This window comes from Pezoporus wallicus, unplaced genomic scaffold (assembly GCF_028554395.1).
Source record: "Pezoporus wallicus isolate ANWC-B61680 ecotype Strahan unplaced genomic scaffold, APGP_CSIRO_Pwel_v1 contig_3952, whole genome shotgun sequence".
In the NCBI taxonomy this organism is placed as follows: Eukaryota; Metazoa; Chordata; class Aves; order Psittaciformes; family Psittacidae; genus Pezoporus; species Pezoporus wallicus.
This window is the reverse complement of record NW_026635034.1, coordinates 8971507-8994376: the sequence shown is the minus strand read 5'-3', so window position 1 is coordinate 8994376 and position 22870 is coordinate 8971507. Positions and strand designations below refer to the sequence as shown.

The 22870-nt window shown below is 45.6% G+C and overlaps 1 protein-coding gene across 1 annotated transcript; it reads left to right on the top strand.

The window, feature by feature from the left end:
* Window positions 1–361: 361 nt before the first annotated feature.
* Window positions 362–22316, top strand: GNB5 (G protein subunit beta 5). Its single transcript, XM_057397588.1, has 11 exons — window positions 362–704; window positions 4586–4722; window positions 6273–6314; window positions 7074–7150; window positions 8648–8780; window positions 12510–12653; window positions 15727–15818; window positions 15943–15991; window positions 18624–18720; window positions 19715–19881; window positions 20205–22316. The coding sequence occupies exons 1-11, from the start codon at window positions 593–595 to the stop codon at window positions 20214–20216; spliced, it is 1062 nt and encodes a 353-aa protein (XP_057253571.1). The 5' UTR covers window positions 362–592; the 3' UTR covers window positions 20217–22316.
* Window positions 22317–22870: the final 554 nt, after the last annotated feature.

Below are 22870 nucleotides of genomic sequence, written 5' to 3'. Positions count from 1 at the left end.
GCACAGGAGCTGGGCCACCTACCTTCTGGGTGATGAAGTTTTCTAGCAAATCAGTCTTTCCAGACTGATATTTTAAAATTCCCTATGACTTTCTTTTTCTTCCCCTTTTTCCCATGCACAGTGCGCAACTTCTGGTACAAACAAGTTTGGGGACAAAGCAGCAACACCCTCTCGTGTGTATTTCTGGGGAAATGAAGCCTCCGGGCTGTGAAAATGGCTTGGGATGTACAGTAGGTGGAAGCCTGTGGGTGGGAGGAGGCAGGAGGTGAGGCTGGTCCTGCTGCCTGCCTGGAGGCCAGCAGGGATGGATGATGGTCCTGCTGCGCTGCCTCTGCGCGGGGCCGGGCAGGGGCTGCTGGCTCTCGGGGGTGTTTTTCCATGCGGTGCCTGGTCAGGTGCTGGCTGCGCACAGGCTGGAGCAGCATCCAGTCCGGCTCTGGACGTCAGCATGGGGAGGGGGAGGGAGCCCGAGCCGGCTCCGGCGCCGTTGCTGAGGCAGCAGGAGCCTCAGCAGCATCCCTGAGAGCCAGGCAAGCAAACTCCTCCTCCCTCCCGATCTCATCTCGTCTGTCTCCCTGCTTCCTTCGCAAAGATGGCAACCGAGGGGCTGCGCGAGAACGAGACCTTGGCATCGCTGAAAAATGAGGCTGAGACCCTGAAGGGCAAGCTGGAGGAGGAGCGGGCCAAGCTGCATGACGTGGAGCGTGAGTGGGGCCGGGGTGCGAGGGACGCGGGCACCGCTGGGTGCTGCCGGGCAGGGGACCACTGCATGCCGGCACCACGGCCTGGCCTCGCCGGGGAGCCAGGAAAACACGCTGCTGTGACCCGGAATGAGCGCAGCTGGAAGCCGGGGCCGCTGCCCGGGAAAGACAGGAATGCCGCTCTGGAGCGGGGTGCGGAGCGAGCTGCCCCAGCTCTGCTGTCATGACAGTCGGTTTTCCATGCTCGCTGAAGCCCAGCTGAGGGCACGACCGCTGCGCTCGGCCGCGCTGCTCAAACAATGCACGGCTCCGTGATGGGATAAATAGGAAGCGGATGGGGAGCGGAGGCGGCGCAGCCTCCCTGGGTGCTCAGTGCCACGCAGTGCCCGCCGGGTGCGCAGGCAGTCACCCCGCAGCGCCCCGGCCGCTTCCTGCACCGCCTTTGGTGTGGGAGGCAGGAGGGAAAGGACCGTGGAACATCCCCCTGGGTGGTTTCCGAGATGTGTTTGCATCGGTTTAGTGTTCATCTTAGCGGCAGAAACAAAGGTTAAACCCAGCCTTGGGGAATTTGGTGGGAATGAGGCCAGGATTTCACCCAAGGTGAAAGGGCTTAAAAAGGAACCTTGTTTCCAAAACCAGCTCCTTCCCCTGGGAAACAACTTGCGGGGATCCAGTGCTGATTCAGAGGTGCGGGGTGAGTCAGTGCTGGAGCTGTCAATGCGTAACTCACCGTTATCAGCTGCAGTTTCAAGACCCACGCTTAACGTAGCAGAAATGACATGGGCAGATTTCAGCCCTGCCCTCCTCCCGTGCCCCCCGCCCCTGCTCAGGAAAAATAAGCTAACCTTATTTTTACGGAGCTTCTAAAATACGTATTAATTCATCTGTCCTGAGATATAAAAATCCTTTTATTTTTATTTTTTTATAATTACAAAGATATCATATGTTGCAGTTTAGGGGGTTTATTCCTTTGAAATCATATAGCTCTAATAGAAATATTAATGGGTCATTAAAACTTTTCTTTCATCTGTTTGGATGCCTTTAATATTGGAAAGGAAAATGAGCCTGATCCAGCGTTTAAGCTTTCAGTGTTCTGTAAGACTGAGGGACTGGCAAACATCCTTAAATTTCAGGTGGTGAAGATTTAAGGGATTTTTTTTTCTGGAGTAAATAGAGCATTTTCTTGTCTAAATCACACATTATGTGAGTATCCTATTAATAGGAATCATTAAACAAATGGAGATGTCTTCATTACAGAAACATTATAAATCATCATATTCCTGCAGTATAATTTCTGTATCAGAAATAGTGAAGCCTCTTTAACAGACCTCTTAAGCATATGCTTAAATCCATTTTTGTTCACAAGGAGTGATTTCAGAAACAGTGTAACTTTACATGTCATTGATAGTCATAGGACATTTATGTCTTTGTCATATGTAGAATCTGTTGGAAGGCTGTGTTTGCATAGCTATGACATGATTTCAAAGACAGAAGTCTTATGTTGCTGTAGAACAAGGCTCCTTCATGATATTTCATATTATTGATTCTGTATCAGAGCTTTTTTTGCACTTATCTGCAAGAACTAATTCTGCAGAGATTGGAAGTTTCAGAACAAAGCATCTCTTCTGCTTGGTTTGGTTTTGTTGGTTTGTTTTGGTTTGGGTGTTTTTTTTCCTAATCTAAAAATGTCTCTTGGATATTTCTTTGCTCTGATCATGATTTTCCCTCTATGGTTCCCAAAACAAACAGCTGGCTGAACTAGGATTGCCCTTATTTGTTCAACTGGTTTTGAACAGCAGCTCTCAAAAATGTGGACAGAAAAAGGAAATACCAAATGTGCATTTGATTTGCAATCTCACAATTTTAAGGATTCAGTTCTATCGCTTGAGGTGTAAAGAAAAGTTTGTTTTGTTCACACAAACTGCCAATTTTTAAGCCCAGAAAGACCCTTAGGACCCAATGGACTTCCAGGACAGAAAAGGTCAAAGACCCAATAGTATCAGCATCAAGTTCCCACCTTCTGTTCAGGCCAAATGATATGTTTTAGAACAAACAGCCTGTTTTACCTGGACCTTTGTAGAACCACTCAAACTCCTTATTGGCTTTAGCTGATCTGCTTGCCTGAGTGCGTAATTTTCAACTATCTTGAAACAATATTGGAGAATGCTTCAAAATAATTATCTGCCTCTAAAACCTGTGCTAGGCGGGTGCAGGATTATTATGGCTGTGGTTGGAGATAAGCGTCCTCAGAGAATCAGAAAGGCTAAACCAGACAATTCCAGCCTCAGCTGCGTTGACATAATGGGAATACTTTGTCCATTGTCTGTGAAACGTTTGTTTTCTCAGATAGGTTCTGGACACAGGCATCTTTCCAGCTGCGACAATAACCTCCTGTCCTGTGTTTTCATGTCTTTTGATTGGATCATTTGGCAGGTTTCCATGGGTGAAAGTAGGGGGAATGTATCTTTCCTCAGTGGATTGGTATGCTGCTTTCTCAGAAACTTGCTTCTGACCTCATGATAGAGACAGTGGGGACAAATTGTCAGGGATGGTGAACAGTATTTGTCCCCTGGCTGGGTTAGACTGGTTGAGCAGGTAAATACATTATTCTGGCACAGCCTGTGGGGCTGGTGGTTTTGAAAGGCAACCCATGAAAAGCTGATCTACTGGAAATCAGTCTCTGCCTTAGGCAGAAGTTGTTCCCCTGACCATGGGCCATGAAGGGAGCTCAAAGTTAAGGATGCCTGCTCTTGGTGTGCCAGCCCTTCCTTTCTTGCAGCGCCAGAAAAGTGACAAAGCATGAAGCAGCAGTGCAGCTCCAGAGTGATCACCTGCCATGTGGGGTATGGAGCTCAGCCTCCAGCATGGTACTGAAAAACTTCGTATTTCCTTCACCATCCCATTAAATCATGTAATCTTCTGCATTCATTTCAATTATTGAGTCAGACCTTGCCCCCTTAGCTAACAGCAGCTGGATCTTCTTAGGTCTGTGTGTGGACAAACAACGCAGGTAAGAACTGGAGCCTATTAGCTCTGCTCTAGACAGATTGATTTTTAGTTCTGGTGCCTCAGGACCTCTGCTCTGCTGTGAGACTTCACCCCCACCAGACAATGCTACTCAGCAAAGTTCCTTGCCTGCCTGCTGTTCCTCTTTCCCATAAAAGAAAAAGCTGACCAATCCATGAAGTCATTAATGTCCATAGACACTGTTCAGAAGTTGGGTAGCTCACTTTTATAGTAAATGCCAAGCTTCCCCACTCACTCAGAGCTGTCCTGGCCCTCAGTGCTTTCCTGGCCACCAGAAGTGATGGCACAGCAAAGAAGTCTCCAGCAGCAGTGGCTAGTACCTGTATCACACTGCACCAGCCCTGCGGTACTGAAAGGTGATTGCAGCTGGGGGTCTCACATCTAGAAGTCTTTTATCATAGAAACTTTGGAGAATTGATGTTATCCCCTTCTTTTGTGTGATTTCTTTTTTGTCCAAGATCCATCAGTGGGCTTCACTTCTGAGTACCTTGAGGCATGTGTTAGGCTGGAGGCTGGCTGTGCACTTTCAAGCTTCAGCCAGTTTAAGGATTTCTCAAGTAAGAGGGGTCAAGAGGGTAATCTATTTTCCAGTTTTACTTGGGTGTGATAGTCTGCAAGAGCTGCTACAGCCCTTGAATTTCAACTGAGTGAATTCACCCTTGTCTTTGTCTGGTAAATATGTTCATACACTGCTCACCTTGGTTTTACTACCTGCCAGCTCTGAAGCAGAGTTCATTGGCTTGCACTATAGGCTCAAACTCAAGGGATTACTTCCTCCAAGTACCATTACTCATAACATAGAGATTTACGAGGGAAGAGCTTTGATGCAGGGCTCACTAACCATCAGCTGTTTGCAGTTCATCAGGTGGCAGAGCGTGTGGAGGCGCTGGGCCAGTTTGTGATGAAGACCAGGAGGACCCTGAAGGGCCATGGAAATAAAGTTCTCTGTATGGACTGGTGCAAAGATAAGAGAAGAATTGTGAGCTCTTCCCAGGTACGCTGTTGGGCAGCTGTTTCCAAAGCTAGTGTGGGGCACTATACAAATCTTCTGGCTGTGCTATGTGCCACTATTTGCAGATGATGCCTGTGTACAGTGTAAATGTTTTCAAGGTGCCATTGAAGCAGTTCATTGGCAATGTATTTGTTTAGAGAGTATAAATCCAAGATCATCACTGGATCATCACTGTTGTAGCTAATACCCTAAATATTTCTTGTCCAGTCATATATAAGTTTTCCCCATATTCCGTACTGCAATAGAAAATAGAGCTCATCTGAGGCCACTTTTATTTCCTTGCTCTTTACAGATGAACTATTTAGTAACTATATCAGTTTATGTGTTCAGAGAAAATAACCAGGAAAAGGGAAAGGTGAAAAAGACTTCTGTGCACAGAGATTTCGTCTGCAGTCTGTATGCTTGCTGCAGCCTTAAGAGCATCAAACATCCTCCCAAACTTACCACTTTTACTTGGGCATGTTTAGAAATGGTCTTAACACCTGCTCCAGACCAGTCTCATGAGCCGGAGGAGGTAATGAGATAATTACTTTCTAGATCCCCTCATTCATCCTGAGCCCAGTATGGCAGTGAGTGAGCTCGTTGCATCTCACAGCTGTTCATTGACCTATATGAAATCTGTCAGGGGTCTCACTTGAGGGATAAAAATAGGCAATCTGCATTGCAAGCCACCTTCAGTTACTGCGAGTTTCTGCCATTCATGGTGATCTCAACACAGAGTAATTTTAAATAATTGATGTCACATTTTCTGAAGTGGTTAAAATGTCAGTGTGCAGCTCAGAAAGCTGAACAAGGCAAGTTGTAATGCAGTTTAGAGATTTTTACTCTAGTTAAGAACTATAGTGAGTCCAGATACACCAATAATGGTTGCTCAGTAATAAACATTTTGCTTTTGTGATGCAGGGAGGATAACAATATTACGTGCACACGGCATGTGTATAGCTACCATGAGTGTAGCTGGCATACACAAAGCGCTTGTGTTGCTCTCTGTGGAGGGTTCTCACAATGGCAATTTAGCAGATTGTATCAATGGTTAATTGAAGGTTAAGTAAGTGTAGAGAGAAGGGAAAACCAGGGAAATACAGGAAAAGGAAGATGAATAAACCATGTAATGTCCATAAATAGTCCCCATGAGTGCTGCCAGTTCAACAAGTGATTTGTAACACAGGCCACCTCTTGCATTTGTAATGCTCTGTACTGCTCCTGCCCATCCTGCAAGTGAGAGGATTTCTCATAAACCCACTAAAAGGGAAGGGGATGAGGGGAAGGGAAATTACAAAACACCCATCTTTTAAGCCAACATTAGTCATCTCAGTGAGAAGGAAATACACCTTTCTTCCGGCCAAAGAGAAGAGTGTCTCCTTGGTGCTTCACTGTGACCATTGTGCCATGTTAAAATGGGGATAAAAATTTAATGACATAACAGCCTGGGGGATGGAATTGAGCAGCAGAGTTTTCCCATATCTAGGAAGCAGGCTGACAACTATGTCTCTGGAAGGCCTCAGTTTCTCTCTCTGTGTGCTTTCATTTAGGATGGGAAGGTGATCGTATGGGATTCCTTCACTACCAACAAGGTAAGTGAAGCTTCATCAGAAGTCTGATTCCTGTGCACCCGAGAGATGACAGTGAGATAAGATGGAGGGCTGAGGGCTCGCAGGTGTCACAGGGAGCTGCAGGTTGACAGGATAACATGCAAACCTCCCCCAGCATGTCAAACCAGTGGTCCCAGGGCAAACCACCTCCCTTGACCTGTCTCTGAGCAAAATCCCTGTCAGGGCATGGGAGTTTGCTGTGGTGTCAGTGGGAGGCTCTGATCCAGCCTCTTTGCTGCCAGGGAGGGATCCCAGCTGGGGCATAGCCCATCCAGCAAAGCAGAGGCCCTCCCTGGGTAACCCCATACCAGGTGGCATGTGTGATAACCAGGGATCCTTCAGCTGTGGTGTTCACTGTGCAATGGTGCCACTGCTCCTCCAGCCCCAACCAGGGCTGCCTCATGGCTCCTGCTCCATACAGCCGAGAAAAACAGCTTGTTTGTAACTCACTTTTACAGTGCAGCATTGGGACCTTTTACAGCACTGAGTAACCCAAATAAAACATGCTCTTTGATCAGGTTAGGGTGCGTGAATAAGGTGGCAAATGTCAGGACTGCCCATCCTGCTGGGTTCTGCGTAAGGGCTGTCCCAGCCTCACATGTGAGTTATGGCTGGGGGAAACACCTTTCACTGACCCTCAGGATGTCCCGCAGAAATACTGAACTTGCTACTCTACACTGTTTTCCTTGCACTGACTAGAGAAACAGTGACATCCCAGTTTAAAGAGATGCTGTGTTTCAGGAACATGCAGTGACCATGCCGTGCACCTGGGTGATGGCGTGTGCGTATGCCCCCTCTGGATGTGCCATTGCTTGTGGGTAAGTTCCCTGTTCCCACAGCTGCTTACACAAAGGAGTTAGCTTGATTGGTAGTGGTGTCCTCATGCCTTTAGATGCTGACAGCTAGAAGTTTTCATGCCTTGATTGTGGGTGGAAGGACTGCGTTCAGTGCCTCTGATTCTATTCCCATAATGGCTCGTACATATTATCCCCACTGACTTCAGTGCAATAACATTTGTTGTGTAAGCAAGGAAAATAATCCTCTTTTAGCATTTATATCATGGGTTAAGAATTCTGCATGCATGCAACTTCCCTGTTCCAGTTTAGTTATGCATTGGATATATCTTCTAAAGGAGAGAGGTTTTAACTGTGGTCTTACTTTGCACTTTTTCTTCTACAGCATAGACATTAGTCATGAATGATAACCAGCACGTGAATAGATCTTGCCAAGATGGGGTGGGGAGAAGTAACTCCATCCTTTATAATCTGCTTTAAGTTTTCTGAGGACTCAGGTTTGAAAATACTGAGTTTATGCAGGGGAGGAAATAAAGATGAAATGTTGGCAAAGCATCTTTTCATAAGAGACTGGGTGGATCAGACAGACAAAGCAAGCTTGGGGCAAGAGAAAGGAACAAAGGGAGACTTCACTGTGCAGCTTGCAAATACAGAAAGCTGAGACAGACAGACTCCACAAATGTGTGCGGAGAGGGAGTCCGGAAACAGGACGGCTTTGATTGAATCTCGAAGAATGGCAAGAAAGCTCTGTCTTCATACTTGCAAGAGAGACAGTGAGGGCACACATGCATTGCACTACCTAATTCTCTGTTTCTGTTGTCCTGTCAGTTAAGTGCTGTGCACGTAATACAAGGCACAGAACCAGCACTGGTGGTATGCTGTGAGATCCCTGGGACCATGGCAGGGCTGATCTACCACGGCTCTAGAAAGGGGTCAGACACAAGACAGAGCCTTTAGAAAAGACTCCTGCATTTGGCCTGGGAGACACGTTTTAAGTGGTGCAACTGTCCAGGAAGGACATGTCAGCTATAGAGATCAGTGCTTCTGCTAAAGCCCTGTCTTCACCCCCACTACTTGCTATACCATCTCTTCCATAGGAGTTAGGTTAAATTTGCCAAGGTAGTTAAATAATGATGCTTTACTACAGGTGCTCAGTGACAGATGTCACCAGAAAGCCGTCAGTTTGGCTCTATGTGAAACTACCCCTGAGGTGACTGCTCTGTCACCTCCCGGGTTATACTTTGGTGAGGTTTCATTCAGTGCCATTTATAAACTCCACGAGGGTCAGAAATACCGGGCGCAGCTGTTGGAGTTCTGTAAAGCAGCCAGGCTGGTGAGGCAGCTGGGGCTTCCCTGTGCAGGGAGATCCCGGGCAGCACAATACAGGGAAGTCGGTACTTGTAAGGGTTTGGCAGCACAGCACTGACAGGTGGTTTCCTTCTTATCACCACTCGCCTTTTGTCGTTGCAGTTTTAACCAGTTCTACCCTCTCTCTGTTATTGCTATTATTGCTCTCTTTAGTGGCCTGGACAACAAGTGTTCTGTGTACCCTCTGACATTTGACAAAAATGAGAATATGGCTGCAAAGAAGAAATCGGTTGCAATGCACACAAACTACTTGTCTGCCTGCAGCTTCACTAACTCAGACATGCAGGTAAATGCATTCCCTACCCACTGCTCGCTGTCCTGCAACACTTACCACGAGCTGCACTCGTATGTGATGTAAGTCACCTTCCTTGCACTCAGGGCACCCAGGGCCATGTCCTGCTCCACGCAGGGGCTGCTGGAACACCCTCGCTGAGGGCAATGAAGATGCTGCAAAAGCTGCTGTAAGAAGATGCTTGTCACAGCCCACAGCCAGGCTGTGGTACCTGCGCTTCCACAGAGGGAGCTCGCTGGTACCTGTGTGTTCTCTGCTCACTGGGTCTGTGCTGGCTTCTGCTTTTAGGAGCAAAAACTAACACAAGTAGTTAAAATCCCAGTTTCACCAGGACTAGGCTGGGTATGTGCTGTGCCAGCCGATGGAGACTGTGTTGTTTGCCTGCTTTGTCCTGGGCATCCAGCCCACTTTTGCTTTAATTCTTAGTATTTTTGTTGAGTGAGATGTTTGAGGTTGAGGATGGCCCTGCAGGGCCAGCCCTGTGCTCCCTACATGCAGTGATGTGTTCCCTTGAGGAAAAGGAGTGATGCTATCCTCATCTGCCAGCAGGGGAGGTGGAGCAGAGAGGCCCACGGTGGGAGGCAATGACAAAGCTAGGAACTAAATGCAGATCTCCTGAGACCAGGCCAGCCTTCCTCTGTAGTGAATATCAAAGATCTCTTTCTCCAGGAGCATGAAAGATGATGAAAGGAGCCAAGATAATTCCCTGTCCTCTCTGGTTTTTGAATTTCATTGAAGCTCTGCTCAGTGCAGCTCTGCAGCAAAATAAGTGGCAGAAGAGAGAGCATTTTCATTGCTCTCTGTGTCAGCAGAGCTGCTGGAAAGGGAATACCTTGTCCCCTTCTTCCAGATACTTGGAGCTTTGCTGAAGGAAATATCAGCTTTCATTGCTTCTATTTCAGGACATGAGATGCCCAAGAGTATGTTGTTGTTTGTCGTTCTATGGTGCCTGCAATGACTCTGAGGTGCTAATTTAAGTGCATTGCCATGGAAACAAGTGGTGGAGGTACCCAGGGCTCAGGCTTGCTTAAGCCCTGACCTTACTGTGCAGGAGCCCAGTGTAATTAGAGCTGTCTAAATTAAGTGGAATGTTTTTGATGAGATAGAAAACCAGTATTCTCTTTCCTTGTCCATATTTATGTGCATCATGATTAAATCCTATGAAAGGGGAAAGAATTATTTTTCATAGAAGAAACAGAAAGAAAAGTTGGGTCTTTTTTCTCCATATTAAATACAGAAATCTGCAGTGATATTGAACGAAAAGTATTGTTACTGTTAAATAATACCACAGAGGACTTAGATGCTTTATATTCAGTGATTCAGAGATTTTTCTAAAGACTTTTAAAAGAAATCTTCTTGTGATTGATAGGCTTATAAGTGATCATTTATAGCACTGCATGTTGCTATTGAAACAAATACAAACAAGTGGGTTGGCCAAGCTTCTGTTAGAACACTGTTATGTAGGGGATCCTAGAGAATCCCATATTTCTTATCTTTTCCCTTTTACTTAATGCACCCAGAATTAAGATTACTCAGTAACAATAAGGGTGCACAGTGCAATGAGCACACTGTGAGGGAGCTTTCCCACCTGTGTGCGGAGCAGCTCTGCTCTCCCTGCTTGTGTCACTGAGGGATGTGGTACCTGTCCTGGAGCAGCTCTAGCACATGGCAGAGGTTCAGCACCCACTGCTAGGTGCTGTGAGTGCTGCTGCTCCGCTGTGGCTGCTCTCTTAAACTACAGCTCAGTTTTCCCTCAGAGGAATGAAAGACAGGAGTTTAGGAGTTGATGTGTCCATGGGCAGTGCAGTGCAAAAAGAGATGTGGGGTGGTACATTATTGATTAAAGCCACTCTCAGGCTATGCGAGTGCTGAGAAACGGGGTCCCGTCCTTGCTCCTCATCTGGGCCAAAACAAGCGCTGAGCTGCAGGGCTGGGTGACCTGCACCTTGTTCTCAATGCCCCAGATCAGCCTTGCCAGAGAGAGCCTCCCTCCCTCAGTACACAGAGAGCCTCGCTTCCTAAATTAGGTATGTGCAGCTCTGCGGTGTGATAATGCTCCCCACGTGACTATGCTCCATGTGTATTAATAGCAGCAGTTAATTGGGATCTCAAGTGTTTGCATAGGGCAGGCCGACATACTGCCAGTGCGCTGGGCTGAGGAGCAGGATGAAGCCCGTGGCGATGGCGGAGGCGGCCGAGGTGAGGGTGCCCCATCTGCCCTCACCGCTGCTCCCAGCCCTGGTAGGGGCTGTGTCCCTGCTGGCCCCTGCCCTGTGCAAGTGCTGCCTCTTGCCCCCAGGCGCCAGGCAAGGATCCTCATCCGGTGCTGCTGGAGCCCCTGGTGCTGTGAGCGGGAGGCTGGTAGCAAAGATTGATAATTTCCTTCTGGGCTTGGATGTTTTGGGTTCTTTTGGTTTGGTTTTCAACAGCAATGCCCTGATGTTAAGTCCATAACCTTTGTCTTTAAGGATTAGCTGCGTTGCCAGCAGACCCCTTCCTTACCCCTTTAGCTATTCCTGTTCCCCTCATATCTATCTTACAAGACCAAATCCTCAGGGCTGGAAGTCTTCATTCCTCAGCCAAGTACAAATATTCCTCAGAACAGGAAGTTCATTGATCTAGGCTCAAAAGCTGGTCAGAAATACAAGTCAAGACTTTCTTCTGCTATGATCATCTTAGTGCATTGGTGTCTCTCTACTGCAGGATTCGGAACAGTTTGTTCTGCGGCTTTGCAGACCGCCGTTTATGGGAGGAGGTTTTGGAGCACCTGTCAGACATGTTCAGTGTTTAACCTTTGTGCAGCTCTGTGAATGGTTTCATGATTGCCTGATCATTTTCTTCTTGACGAGTATTTTCTTGCTAATTTCTAACTACCCATTGCGGTCCCTTGAGTTTTCTCACCGACCGTGAGAAAAACCTGTGTACAAGGCTGAGAGCTCTCCTACGTTCACACTTGCCTCTTCCACACCAGTGCACAGAGCCTCTTTCACCCTTCAGAACCTGTGATTGTATAACAGCTTTGGGTGCCAAGGGGGAGTTTTGAACAATTAACCATCATCAGGATTTAGGCACAATAACAAGCACTGATCACAAGTGCTGTAGCACATGAGGGAAGCTAGGAGCTGGGTTTGGTCAGTGTATGCTCAAGCCGTTTCACACACAAATGGTTTTGGACAAGTGAGAGGCGATGGACTTAAAAACAACTGTCTAGACAGGCTTACTTCCCTTTCAGAAAATCCATGCCTTAAGCCCAATTAATTGAGGTTAACCTGGCTATTTCAAGCAGAAAGAAAAACTTAGGGAGCTAAACAGGTATACTTGACTCCAACAGTTCTGCTCTTTACCCAGGTTGAATTACAGCAGCTTGAACATGGATAGGGTTAAATACAGGGGCAGACAGGAATACCAGTCTGGTTCTGCCTCCTTTTTGGAGGATACGGAAATGCCAGCAGATCCTTATTGCTATCAGTTCTCCAAACCCACTGCATAAAACTGACCATTATTGAAGCTATGAAGATACAGCTGTCCTTTCCACTCTAGCTTCTTTCCTTAAAAATAAAAGCCATAAACTGTGCTTAGGTTCACATTGAGTTTATGGCTTTGATTTATTGCATGTTTCATTAAATTAAAGCTGTTCTTGGTGCGTTTATAGGATGTCACTTGTTTGTGAACTTGCAGATCATCTCATTTTTGCATTGTGACACTTCTTGCCACATCCTATAGATCCTGACAGCAAGTGGAGATGGAACTTGTGCTCTGTGGGATGTGGAGAGCGGGCAGCTTCTACAGAGTTTCCATGGTCATGGAGCTGATGTCCTGTGCCTGGATCTGGCCCCTTCTGAAACAGGAAATACTTTTGTCTCTGGGGTAAGCAGGAGCTTCCTATCATAATATAAAAATTAAGGAATGTGTAAAAGGCAGCAAAGGAGGAGGCTCGTGATCTTATTGAGAGAGTGCTGGAGTGTGTGTTGGAAGCCCTGGTGCAATCCACTCATTGCAAGCACATTTTCCAAGCTGGAGCAAATTAAACCCCTGAGTGTGGGGTCAAACCCACCCAGCCAGTCTGACTGCAGTTCTGCTTACTTAGCAAATTCCACCCCACACCAAAGCAATCCAGCCTGACATCAAAACAACGCCTCTGCGGGGCAGGGAAAGGCTCAGAGTCAGAGCAGCGGGCTCAAACCACAGCAGAGGTGTGAGCCCCTGTGGATAGGAGCCTGGCACAGCAGATGACTTCCCACATTTGGCTACTCTCTGGTGACCAGCTCTCTGGAGCCAGACGGGGTGTGCCAGGCGGCTGCCCAGGGCATCGAAATGGGGCCACAAATAACATGCGTGCCACTGTGTCCCTCAACCGCTCCCCAGAAGCCAAGAGGTAACTTGGATGCTGGTAAGCCCTCGTACAAGTTGGAGCAAGGAGAGGAGGTGTGGCCACATCTTCAGCTGTTGTTGAGTCCCCTGTGCCTTCCAGCGGTACCAGAGGTATTTAAAGCCCCTTTGTCAGTGGAACACTGCCCGCTCCCTGTCCTGGCACAGAGGAACACACCACCCTTGCTGGGGCTGCAGCACTGCTCCAGGAAAGTACCTGGGGCATCTCCCACATCTTGTCCTGCTGCTGAGGGATCACTGATCCAGGCAGCTGAGCCATTGGCATGCAGCCTGGCAGTGAGGCGGGCAAGGCATAGGTGGGATGGGGTCAGCTCCTTTTTGAGGTGGTTGTGGTCTTTCCCACATCAGAGTGTGCCGGTGAGAGCTGGCAGCAGCTGAAATGACCTCTCCTACTGAAGGCAGGCTACTACCAGTCATTTTGCTGAAGATACCTGGTTTCTGAGCCCCATCAGCACTGGCACAGGGCTTGTCCTGTGCGTGCTGATGGAAACGGCCCTTGTGCCAAAGGGTGCCAACCATGGATTAGGGGATTCCACCTGTGCTCAGCATCATGGTCCCATCCCTGCACAATAAACCTGGGCCTTTTCTGTTCTGGCTCTTCTGACACATTTGGCTGGCCCATCAGGAGCAGATCCCAGCACACTGGCCCAGTTTGCCTGCTGCTAGCACAGCTGCTCCGAAGCGTGACTGAAAGCTAATTCCATCCAAATGCATTACTCCTCCCGGGCTTTCCTGTCACTGAGCTTGCTTCCCAGAAAGGATAGATTCATTCTCCCTAGGAACAGCTCAGCTTATTATAGGGCAAAGAATCACAAGCAGCTATGGTACTGCTGAGAGAATATGTCATACTTTGTAGATGTAGCAGCTTGGGCATGTCTGTGCTTACAGGGACTTGCTTAATTCATCACATGCAAAATACTGCCTCAGTGAAGGTCTGTCTTATACTGTGTCAATGCAGGTAGAGCCAAAACAGTGTAACCTGAAGGTGTGGTGCATAGAGAGACTCCCTATGCATTGTGCCTATGTAATACAGTAACCTTGAGCTGGAATAAACAATGCCAATACATCAGCGTGTAGATTGGGTGCTGTTATACTTAGTGACTTAAGTGAAAATCCCAGCCCTCCTGGGAGAGCTCAGGGCTCTGTCCTGGCCTCAATGCCCTCAGTGAGCTGGATGGCACTCAGGGGTCCCATCTCTCCACAGACGTTGCTGGTTTCTCCTTCAAAATCTTAGGAGACAAATCACCAGCTTGTCTGATTGGTCTTGCCCCCAAACTCCCAGAGAGATCACGATGAACAGTGCACATGGAAGCAATACAAAGGGCTGGGCTTGGGCTGTGGCAGGACTTGAGAGGCAAATATGCTGAGTCTAGAATGTTCTCTATCGTGTTTCGTTTCCTGTGTGCAGAAACCACAAGCTGGTACAAAGAAACATTGCCTCTTTTAAGTATGACATCATTAGTAGAAAACTGGGATTTCATTTAACAAGAGAATTAAAAAAGAGAGAGAAAAAAGATGTGGATTGTGAAGAGACTGTTTAATTTAATTAGCAATCATATTTGCGTAAAAATAAATGATGTGTGGTACAGTCTGTTGGGCAGGACACACTCACTTGGCAGAAACAGCAATGTCCTGACCTGCCCCATGCTTCCACACCCCTCAGAGAGGCTGAGCCCCCCAGATCTGAGCCTACCTACAGCTTGCCCCTGTAGAATTATTCAGACATCCCAGTTCAGACCATGACCCTACAGGTAAGAGATGGTTCCTGCCCTGAGGACTCAGCAGAGTACATGGGCTGAGCCCCTTGCCCAAAGCATTCAGGGTGTTGAGCACCTCACAACAAGCACTGAACGCTAAATGGTCTTTTCAAAGCATTGGTTGAAAGGCACGTTAGAGCTTGACAATGAGATGTTAAATGAGATGTTAAAATGAGATGTTAAAGTGCTGTTATGCTTCTTTTCTCATCCCAAGCATGCCACTGAGCAGTGCTTGCAGAACCACAGCAGGGGTTAACTTGTAGTAGGAGACTGTGCAAGAGACCCTCCAGATACACTTACTTCATTTTCTGTTTCAATGTTTGAAGAGAATTAGTTATAAAACTTTAAATGCTGCATATTAATTTTTTATACTGGGTATGTTAAGTGGTAAGGGAATGAGTCAGTAATGCAGCTCCGTGGGGTGGTGGGACTGCAGGCACAGGTACAGCAGCAGCACAAGCACAGCAAGGCTGTGAGTGCTGGTTAGTATGGGGCTGCCTGCACACCCCCTGGCCTGTCTGCACCCCACTGTGCTACATGGCAGTGCTGTGCCCTTGCTGGTCTGCAGGACCACTGAGGCTACAGCCTTGGTAGAATACTCTGCTTCTAACTGCAGCTGCATCAGGCTTGGGGTACCAGTACAGCCAGTTCTGGGCCTGCTTTGCTGGTTAAATCCCCTCAGAGCAGTGATGTTCTGAGCCTTTTAATGTAGCCGGGCTTGATGACATGGATCAGACACAAGTGATGAATGTCACCATTTGCACAGACATAGTGAAATTTTTTTGTCTTATTAGGGATGTGATAAGAAAGCCATGGTTTGGGATATGCGGTCCGGTCAGTGCATCCAGTCATTTGAAACCCACGATTCAGATATCAACAGTGTCAGGTCAGTATGTTTCTGGGAGAGGACACATTTGCGATGTTGAGCAATGTGCTCGTTCTATTTTTGAAGTCTGACCTCATCCAAGTAATGTAATGTGTTCTGGTCTTCTTTTTTCACTTGTGCACAGATACTACCCAAGTGGGGATGCTTTTGCCTCTGGTTCGGATGATGCCACGGTATGTCAATTCCTATATATAAATAAATAAAAGTAACCTAATTTAGGAGAGTTCTGCTACTTCCTGAGTCTGATTTTCCTAAAAGACTGAGTCACATCCACAAAGGACTTGCCTGTGACACCAAAATTGCAGAAATACTATATGTAATATAGTAAATATATTAATTATAAATAATAAAATTATGAAACACATTACTATTAATGCATAATATGTATTATATTAATATTAAGATAAATGTTATATATAATGCTGTAGGGGAAATCTAGTTGCACTTTGTAGGTCACCTCTGCAGACTTTTCTACATGAGGTTCTGTCCAAATAGTCATTTCAGATTTTCTGTGTTTTGAAGTTTCATGATCAGAATTACTTGTCTTACTGGAAGAGATTTGGCTTTCTGTAGCTGTTGGTCACAAATGGAAGGAACCAGATGAAATGCTGCAGCTTGTGTCAGAAGCAGCAGCACAGTGCAAGGGTATAAATGGAGCCTGAACATGAGTGCACGTGTCCCAGCAAACAGAGAGGCAGTGGGCTTAGTGCAGAGCTGAGCAGACCCTCTCAGCGCTGTGCACCCTGAGAACACAGTCCAAGGGTGGCCTTGGCCATGTACATCTCCTCCCTCTCAGCCTGAGTCACTGGCAGGTCTTCACTGCGGTGAATCACCGCATCTAGGTTGTCCTAGATGATCTTCCTTATCTATGAGCAAGCTGCTAGGAGGGGCACAGGATGTATTGACAGGCAATTGTGGTCAGCACATTGTATGCAAAATGCCACTGGTGCCTCCGGGTCCCTGAGTCATGCACAGGGCTGGTGGCTCTCCCTGCAGGTGGTGGGTCCCCATGGAGGACCGGGCTCTGCCTGTACCACAGCCCTGCAGGGGCTGAGCTGGCAGTTCAGTGTATCTGCAGGGCAGATGTCTGGGAGGCAGCTGGGACCTTGTTTCTTCTGTTTATTCAAACATCACAGAGTTGCATGAGGATGAGCACTTTATAAAAGTACTCTGCCCTCATTGCATGTTTTGAGTCTACTGCAATACTAGCTAAGCTCAATAGAATCATTCCTTGTGTCTTCACTGGATGTAGAGGTGACCTAAGGCTCTTCTGGAGAGAGTGTACACTGCTTTGGGGTCTTAAAAGCTGTGATTATAAAGTAATACCTCTAGGTCTGTGGTGAGCACAGTGGCTCTCTGCACATTCAGGTGTGGTACCGAGATGCTGAGGTAGTGAGATGGAGAAATTGTCCATTATAAATTCCAATAAGAGCACTCTTTTTTATGCCCAGTGCCACAGGCTCCTATAGATGTATTTGATTTTTTTCCCTCTCTCTTAACTATTCCTGATACCCCTGCCTCTGTACTTTTGACAGAGGTTTTGACAGTTTCCGTTTCTTTAAAGAAAGGGGGTGTTTTTTTTCAGTGTATATCCTGATGCACTGACAGGTATCCTTCACCTGATCTGCATGCTTAGGGATTTCAAGGAACAGATAATCCTGACTGGAGGGAGACCATAAAAGCATGCTTACATGGCAGTGCTGTCACCTGCGGTGACCCCAGCTCCCTATCAGGACAGCCTGAAGGAATTACTCATCAACCTGGAGCACCGGAGACCTGGACTTCACATACCTGGCAGCTCCCCACCGCCCTGCGAATGAAACAGCCTCTCCTTTATGTGCAGGCTTGAATAGCAGCCATTTTTTATTTGTAAAGTCTTAATATTAGCAACCCCATCTGGCCAGTGCTTGCTTAAACTTAACTTACCGAGGAAGGTTTTCAGTTCAAATAGATTCAAAAGTGCATTTCGATTTCAGGCTAACAGACTGCCTTTATGCATGGCAATGAAGTCTGGTCTGCCTCTACATTATTTCCATATTAAACAAACCCAAGTATGCTGGCAAATGATAAAAACAGGAAGTGCAGGTTGTAGAGGTGATTGGGAGTTTTCCATGAGAAATGAACACCCAGTGGTCTATATAGGAATGTTTTATCTCACTTGAATTATTTCATGTCAGGTTTTCAAACAGAGAGGCTGCATGGAAGGGCATGGGCTGTTTGCTGTCCTGTCTTACTCAGAGCAAGGACTACCATCTAGGCCTCCCCATGCCAAGGGACTGTCTGAGCACTGTGCCATGTGCTCTGTGTTCTCAAAGGTTACTAGTGATTTAATCCTCTGTCTTCCAGACTCCGTATGTGGCTAAACTATTTCTTTAGAGACTGTCTCCCATGTACCTCCTTAACAGCAGGATGACTAATATGTAGGAAACCATGGTGGGGAAGCAAGAGGGACTTTCAGTGGGTAGCCATGGTCCAAAGCCCACCACTCATCTCTTTGTAGCAGGACAGGCAGGAGGCTTACAGAAGTAAGCTTACAGAATAGGCTTACAGAAGCCTTTTCCAAAGGTTTGGAAAAGCAAGTCCTTCACTCAATTTATACAGCTTTGTTTTGCTTAGGTTGCTGTTAGACTCCAGAGGAGTCCCAGTTACAGCAGGCAGGAATAGCAGAAGGGAAGAAGCCAAGCAGCCACTTCCCGTGATGTGTTAGGCTGTGGTCCTTCACAGTCCTTTTTTTTTAACGGAATGTGGTAGTCATTGACTCCAGCCTTTACTGAGGCATGTGTGTTGGTTTTGTTCTAATTCTAGTGTCGTTTATATGACCTTCGTGCAGACAGAGAAGTAGCAATTTATTCCAAAGAGAGCATCATTTTTGGAGCATCCAGCGTGGACTTCTCTCTCAGTGGTGAGTCCTGAACTTTGGAGGTTATCTTAGTGCTGGAATTTGAGGGGAACTATAAAGTTTTACCGGTTTAACTTGGTAAAGCATTTTTTATTAAAAGTAATACTAAGTACCAAAGGAAACATTTAATACATGGAAGACTCTTTTTGTCTCTGTAAAAGGAATTACTCTTTAAATAACCTCACTGGCTATTGCTTTGTTGTAGCAATGAAAAGTATTTTCCTGGCCCTACTGAAGGCAGGAAATATTTTGTCATTAACTACAGCTGGGCTAGAATTTCATAATAATGACTAAAAACATTTCAAAGGAAACAAGAAATGTAACTAGACTATGAGGCACACTTACACAAATAGCATTTAAAAGGATAGTAAATGACTAATAGTTAATGTATGTTAGAGAAGCATGGAGACAGATATATTACCACTTTTCACTGCAGATCTGAAGACATGAGCTCGAGTCTTCTCCCTCCTGCCCCAGCACAAATGCAGATTTGCATGGGGATGAGTGGGTGGTGAACTGCCATCCCCCCGGGACAGAGGCAAATGTCTCTGTCATGGTCACAAGCCCACAGCTCATCCCCTTGGGGACAATGAATCACTTACCAAATTGTCTACTAATCATTCAACCATTTGTATTCAAGTAAAGTCTGAGCAAAATATCATTACCCTGCATTGGCTTTTGAAGTGCTCTTCAGTCTGTTGTGATTTGGTGTCATCTCTAATGACTGAACAGATTCTATATAATTTAATTAAATTTAACTATTTTTAACTAATTCATTTTCATTGGTTCAGCTTTCAGTATGGCTAGCTCAGCAGTGGAGCAGGGCTGCCTAACAGGAGCACAGCTAGCCTGGAGGAGCAGTGGTCAAGGCTTGCTGTGTGCAGAGAGTGGCATGGGAAAGCTGGCTCACTGGGTGGTGGATGTCCCGCAGAAGGCCATTGCGGCAGACAAGACGTTCCTTAAGACCTCACTTTGTAAAATCCCATTCTCTTTGTAGGTCGCCTACTGTTTGCAGGCTATAATGATTACACCATCAATGTCTGGGATGTGCTGAAAGGGTCCCGGGTATCCATTCTGTTTGGACATGAAAATCGTGTCAGCACCTTGCGGGTCTCTCCGGATGGGACAGCGTTCTGCTCAGGCTCCTGGGACCACACGCTCCGAGTAAGTGCTGGGGGCAGCTACTTTGGGTGCTTCTTTCCTTCTTTGATTTTTTAAAGGGGTGAGTGGAAAGATTTTTACAAGAAAATTGACTCTAGATTGACTAATGAGGCTGTAAAAACATAGTGTAAAGCATGAGCAGAAAATTCCAATTTAAATGTTCCCACAAAGTGCCAACAGAACTGTTGAGTTTTGAACTTGTGAGTTAAATAACATCCTTGCTGCTGATGCTCTGTATGACTAATGTGACTGCCTTGCCAAATTCTGATTAAACATTTGATAGAGTAGTCAATGTCATAAATGATTGTTCAACTCTCTCTCTGCAGATCTGGGCTTAACCTGAGATCCTGTATGCAGAATTGAGTGAAGACTGAAATCCTGGAATACAAAAACTGCATAAAAACACCACTCCTCAAAATCAAATACTTGCTGTACCACAAAAGAGTGACATCAAACCCACAGGCTAACACAGCTAGGTAGAAAATGTAATCTGCTTGATCATATAGCAAGCACCAACCTGTAGTAAAATGCAATATTTTTAATTCTGTTTTGAAACTATCTTCTTTTATTAGAACTAGTTTAGATAATTAAAAAGGGACTTTTCTCTGAAGTCACCTGTATCATAGAATTGAGTATTTCAGTGCACATTATGTATTTATTTGCATGAATTTAGTTCCTTTTTAAAGTAAAAAAAAAAAAAAAAAAGAAAAAAGTTTAAAAAAACCCTGATTTCTGATTTTTATCAGGATGTAGCATAAGACTTTGGAAACATTCCGTAGTAGTGCATTGAATTCTGGTCGTGAAAAGTGGAAAGGAAATCAATTCTGATACTTTATGATGGCGTTAGGAATGACTGAACCTTGGTAGTAAGTAGAGGAGCAGAGGACCTACTGTGAAGGTACTGGCTGTTGTCATAAAAATGTATTTTTTGTACAGAAAAGGAATCCTTTCAATCCCTGTTTTTTCCTACTGTCTTTTTAGATAGAAATAAGTATTTCATCTCTGTTACCTGAATATAAAGAATCTAAATATATACAAACTGATAAGCTGCAAAAAGGAGGGATATAAACATGATTTACTTAATCATGAGGTAATACTTAACCAGTAGTTTCTTAGAAATTTTTAATTGTATCACTTGGTGAGTGAATTTTCTTTTACTTAAAGGAATATTACATGCTAAGCACTAAGGGATACTATACGCTGAGCACTAAACACTGTTACACTGATGGTCAAATCTTTTCCAAGTCAGTCATAGTCATTCTACAGTCATGATTCTTACTTGCATTTTGAGCAGTTCATACCACTTTGGCAGGGCACTGTAGCTTAAATATGCATTGAGGCAGTATATTCCCATTTTAAGGCCCTTCTGCAGTGTCAGAGCAGTGTAAGTTCATGCAAATGCCTGTCAAACCTTACAATTCCAATTGTACAGTCCTTATTGCAACAGTAATCTCCTACGACTAGCATAGACATAGTTTTGTCATATTTAGAGTTGAGAATTCACAACAGTGAGTTGTTGAAAACCTGCTGTGAGCACAGTTCTGCCAGCATTTGACACCGTGCTCACTAGAGCATCTGATCCAGGAGCTGCTGGGCTTCAGGAAAGCAGTACAGCCGCATTACTGGCAGCACCTAGCCCTCTGTGTGAGCATGGTAATGCAATACAGAACTGGCAGGACTACGCCTGTGAGGAGCTGATGCTGTAGAATGAAGATTTAATCAGATAAAGCTGAGATACAGTTATTTATAGAACTACTGGGAAATTATATCTGCATTTATACATTGGAAACTATTGAGTGTGTCACCTGAGCAAAGGCACATAGGGAGCAAAGTGCTGGAGTAATGCTAGGGGCTTGCATGGTCTGGCCTTTGAAATGCAAGTGGTGAGATACGTCTCTGAAAAGATTAAAGACATGGTTTATATTTAGATTGAAACAAGAGAAAATAAGCTCACTGGAGTGGGCTTGATCACAAGCTCACTGATCACTGGAATTGACTGTTCACCCAAGTTTGATAATATCCTCATTCTATTTGGAAACGGGATTTCTTTACAATTTGATGAAAGTTGTGTTAGGAACAAAGTCTCCTCATTCATGAAAACATTAGGTTCCATGAATCCACAGTTATCCTAGGACACTGACATTTGTGTGAGCCTTCAGACTCTAATGAAATAGTCCAGCTGTTCTCACTTGGAAAAGCCAACTCTGATGCTTTGCAATGTTTGTGGCAAACTATCCCTGTAACAAACTGCACTATGGAAATGTCATATAGAGCTCACTGTGCAATACTGAGTCAATACACTGTACACATCTGATCAAAAGATTAATATTAATGTTTAGATAGTATTTATTGGTAAGATGTTTGTTTCAAACATACGACATTGTGTTGATACTTATGAATGGCCTAATTACAATAAATTGTATTTTACATATTGAGAACATGTATATACTAGTTTTTTACATCAGTTAGGTATTTGTAATGGTAGCTATTTTTTCTCTTTTGGGGGATTTACTTTTTGCATCATACAGTTTCTTAGATCATTTGTCCTGCAAAAATGTAGGGTGAAATGCAGGTCGACTATAAAATTGCTTCTGGAATATCTTCTGGAAATACTCAAAGTGAGCCACAGCAACTGAGTCCTCAAAGGTACCTGAAACTCCACATGAGCTCCTTCTGCATTCAGGAGGCCAGCATTCAAGTTATGCTTTCCTGCTCAGAAGAATCACAGCTAATGTGATGTTTTCTGTGCAGAATCAGTATGTGTTTTGTGGGAGCACAGGATTCTCCTCACTTTGCAGTGGGACACCAGTGGTAGCTGGGCACTGACACACTGTTGAGGGCTCAGGCTCTCACTGTTTGGGTAAACCAGATGTGCAGATCTTGCGATTTGCATCTTGAGATGCAGCAGTTCAGCCTTGTCAGTAGAGGAGAATTGTGCTGGGCTCAGCTGTCCACTTCCATGTAGGTTTTGTGGTCAGCATGAAGTTGGCTG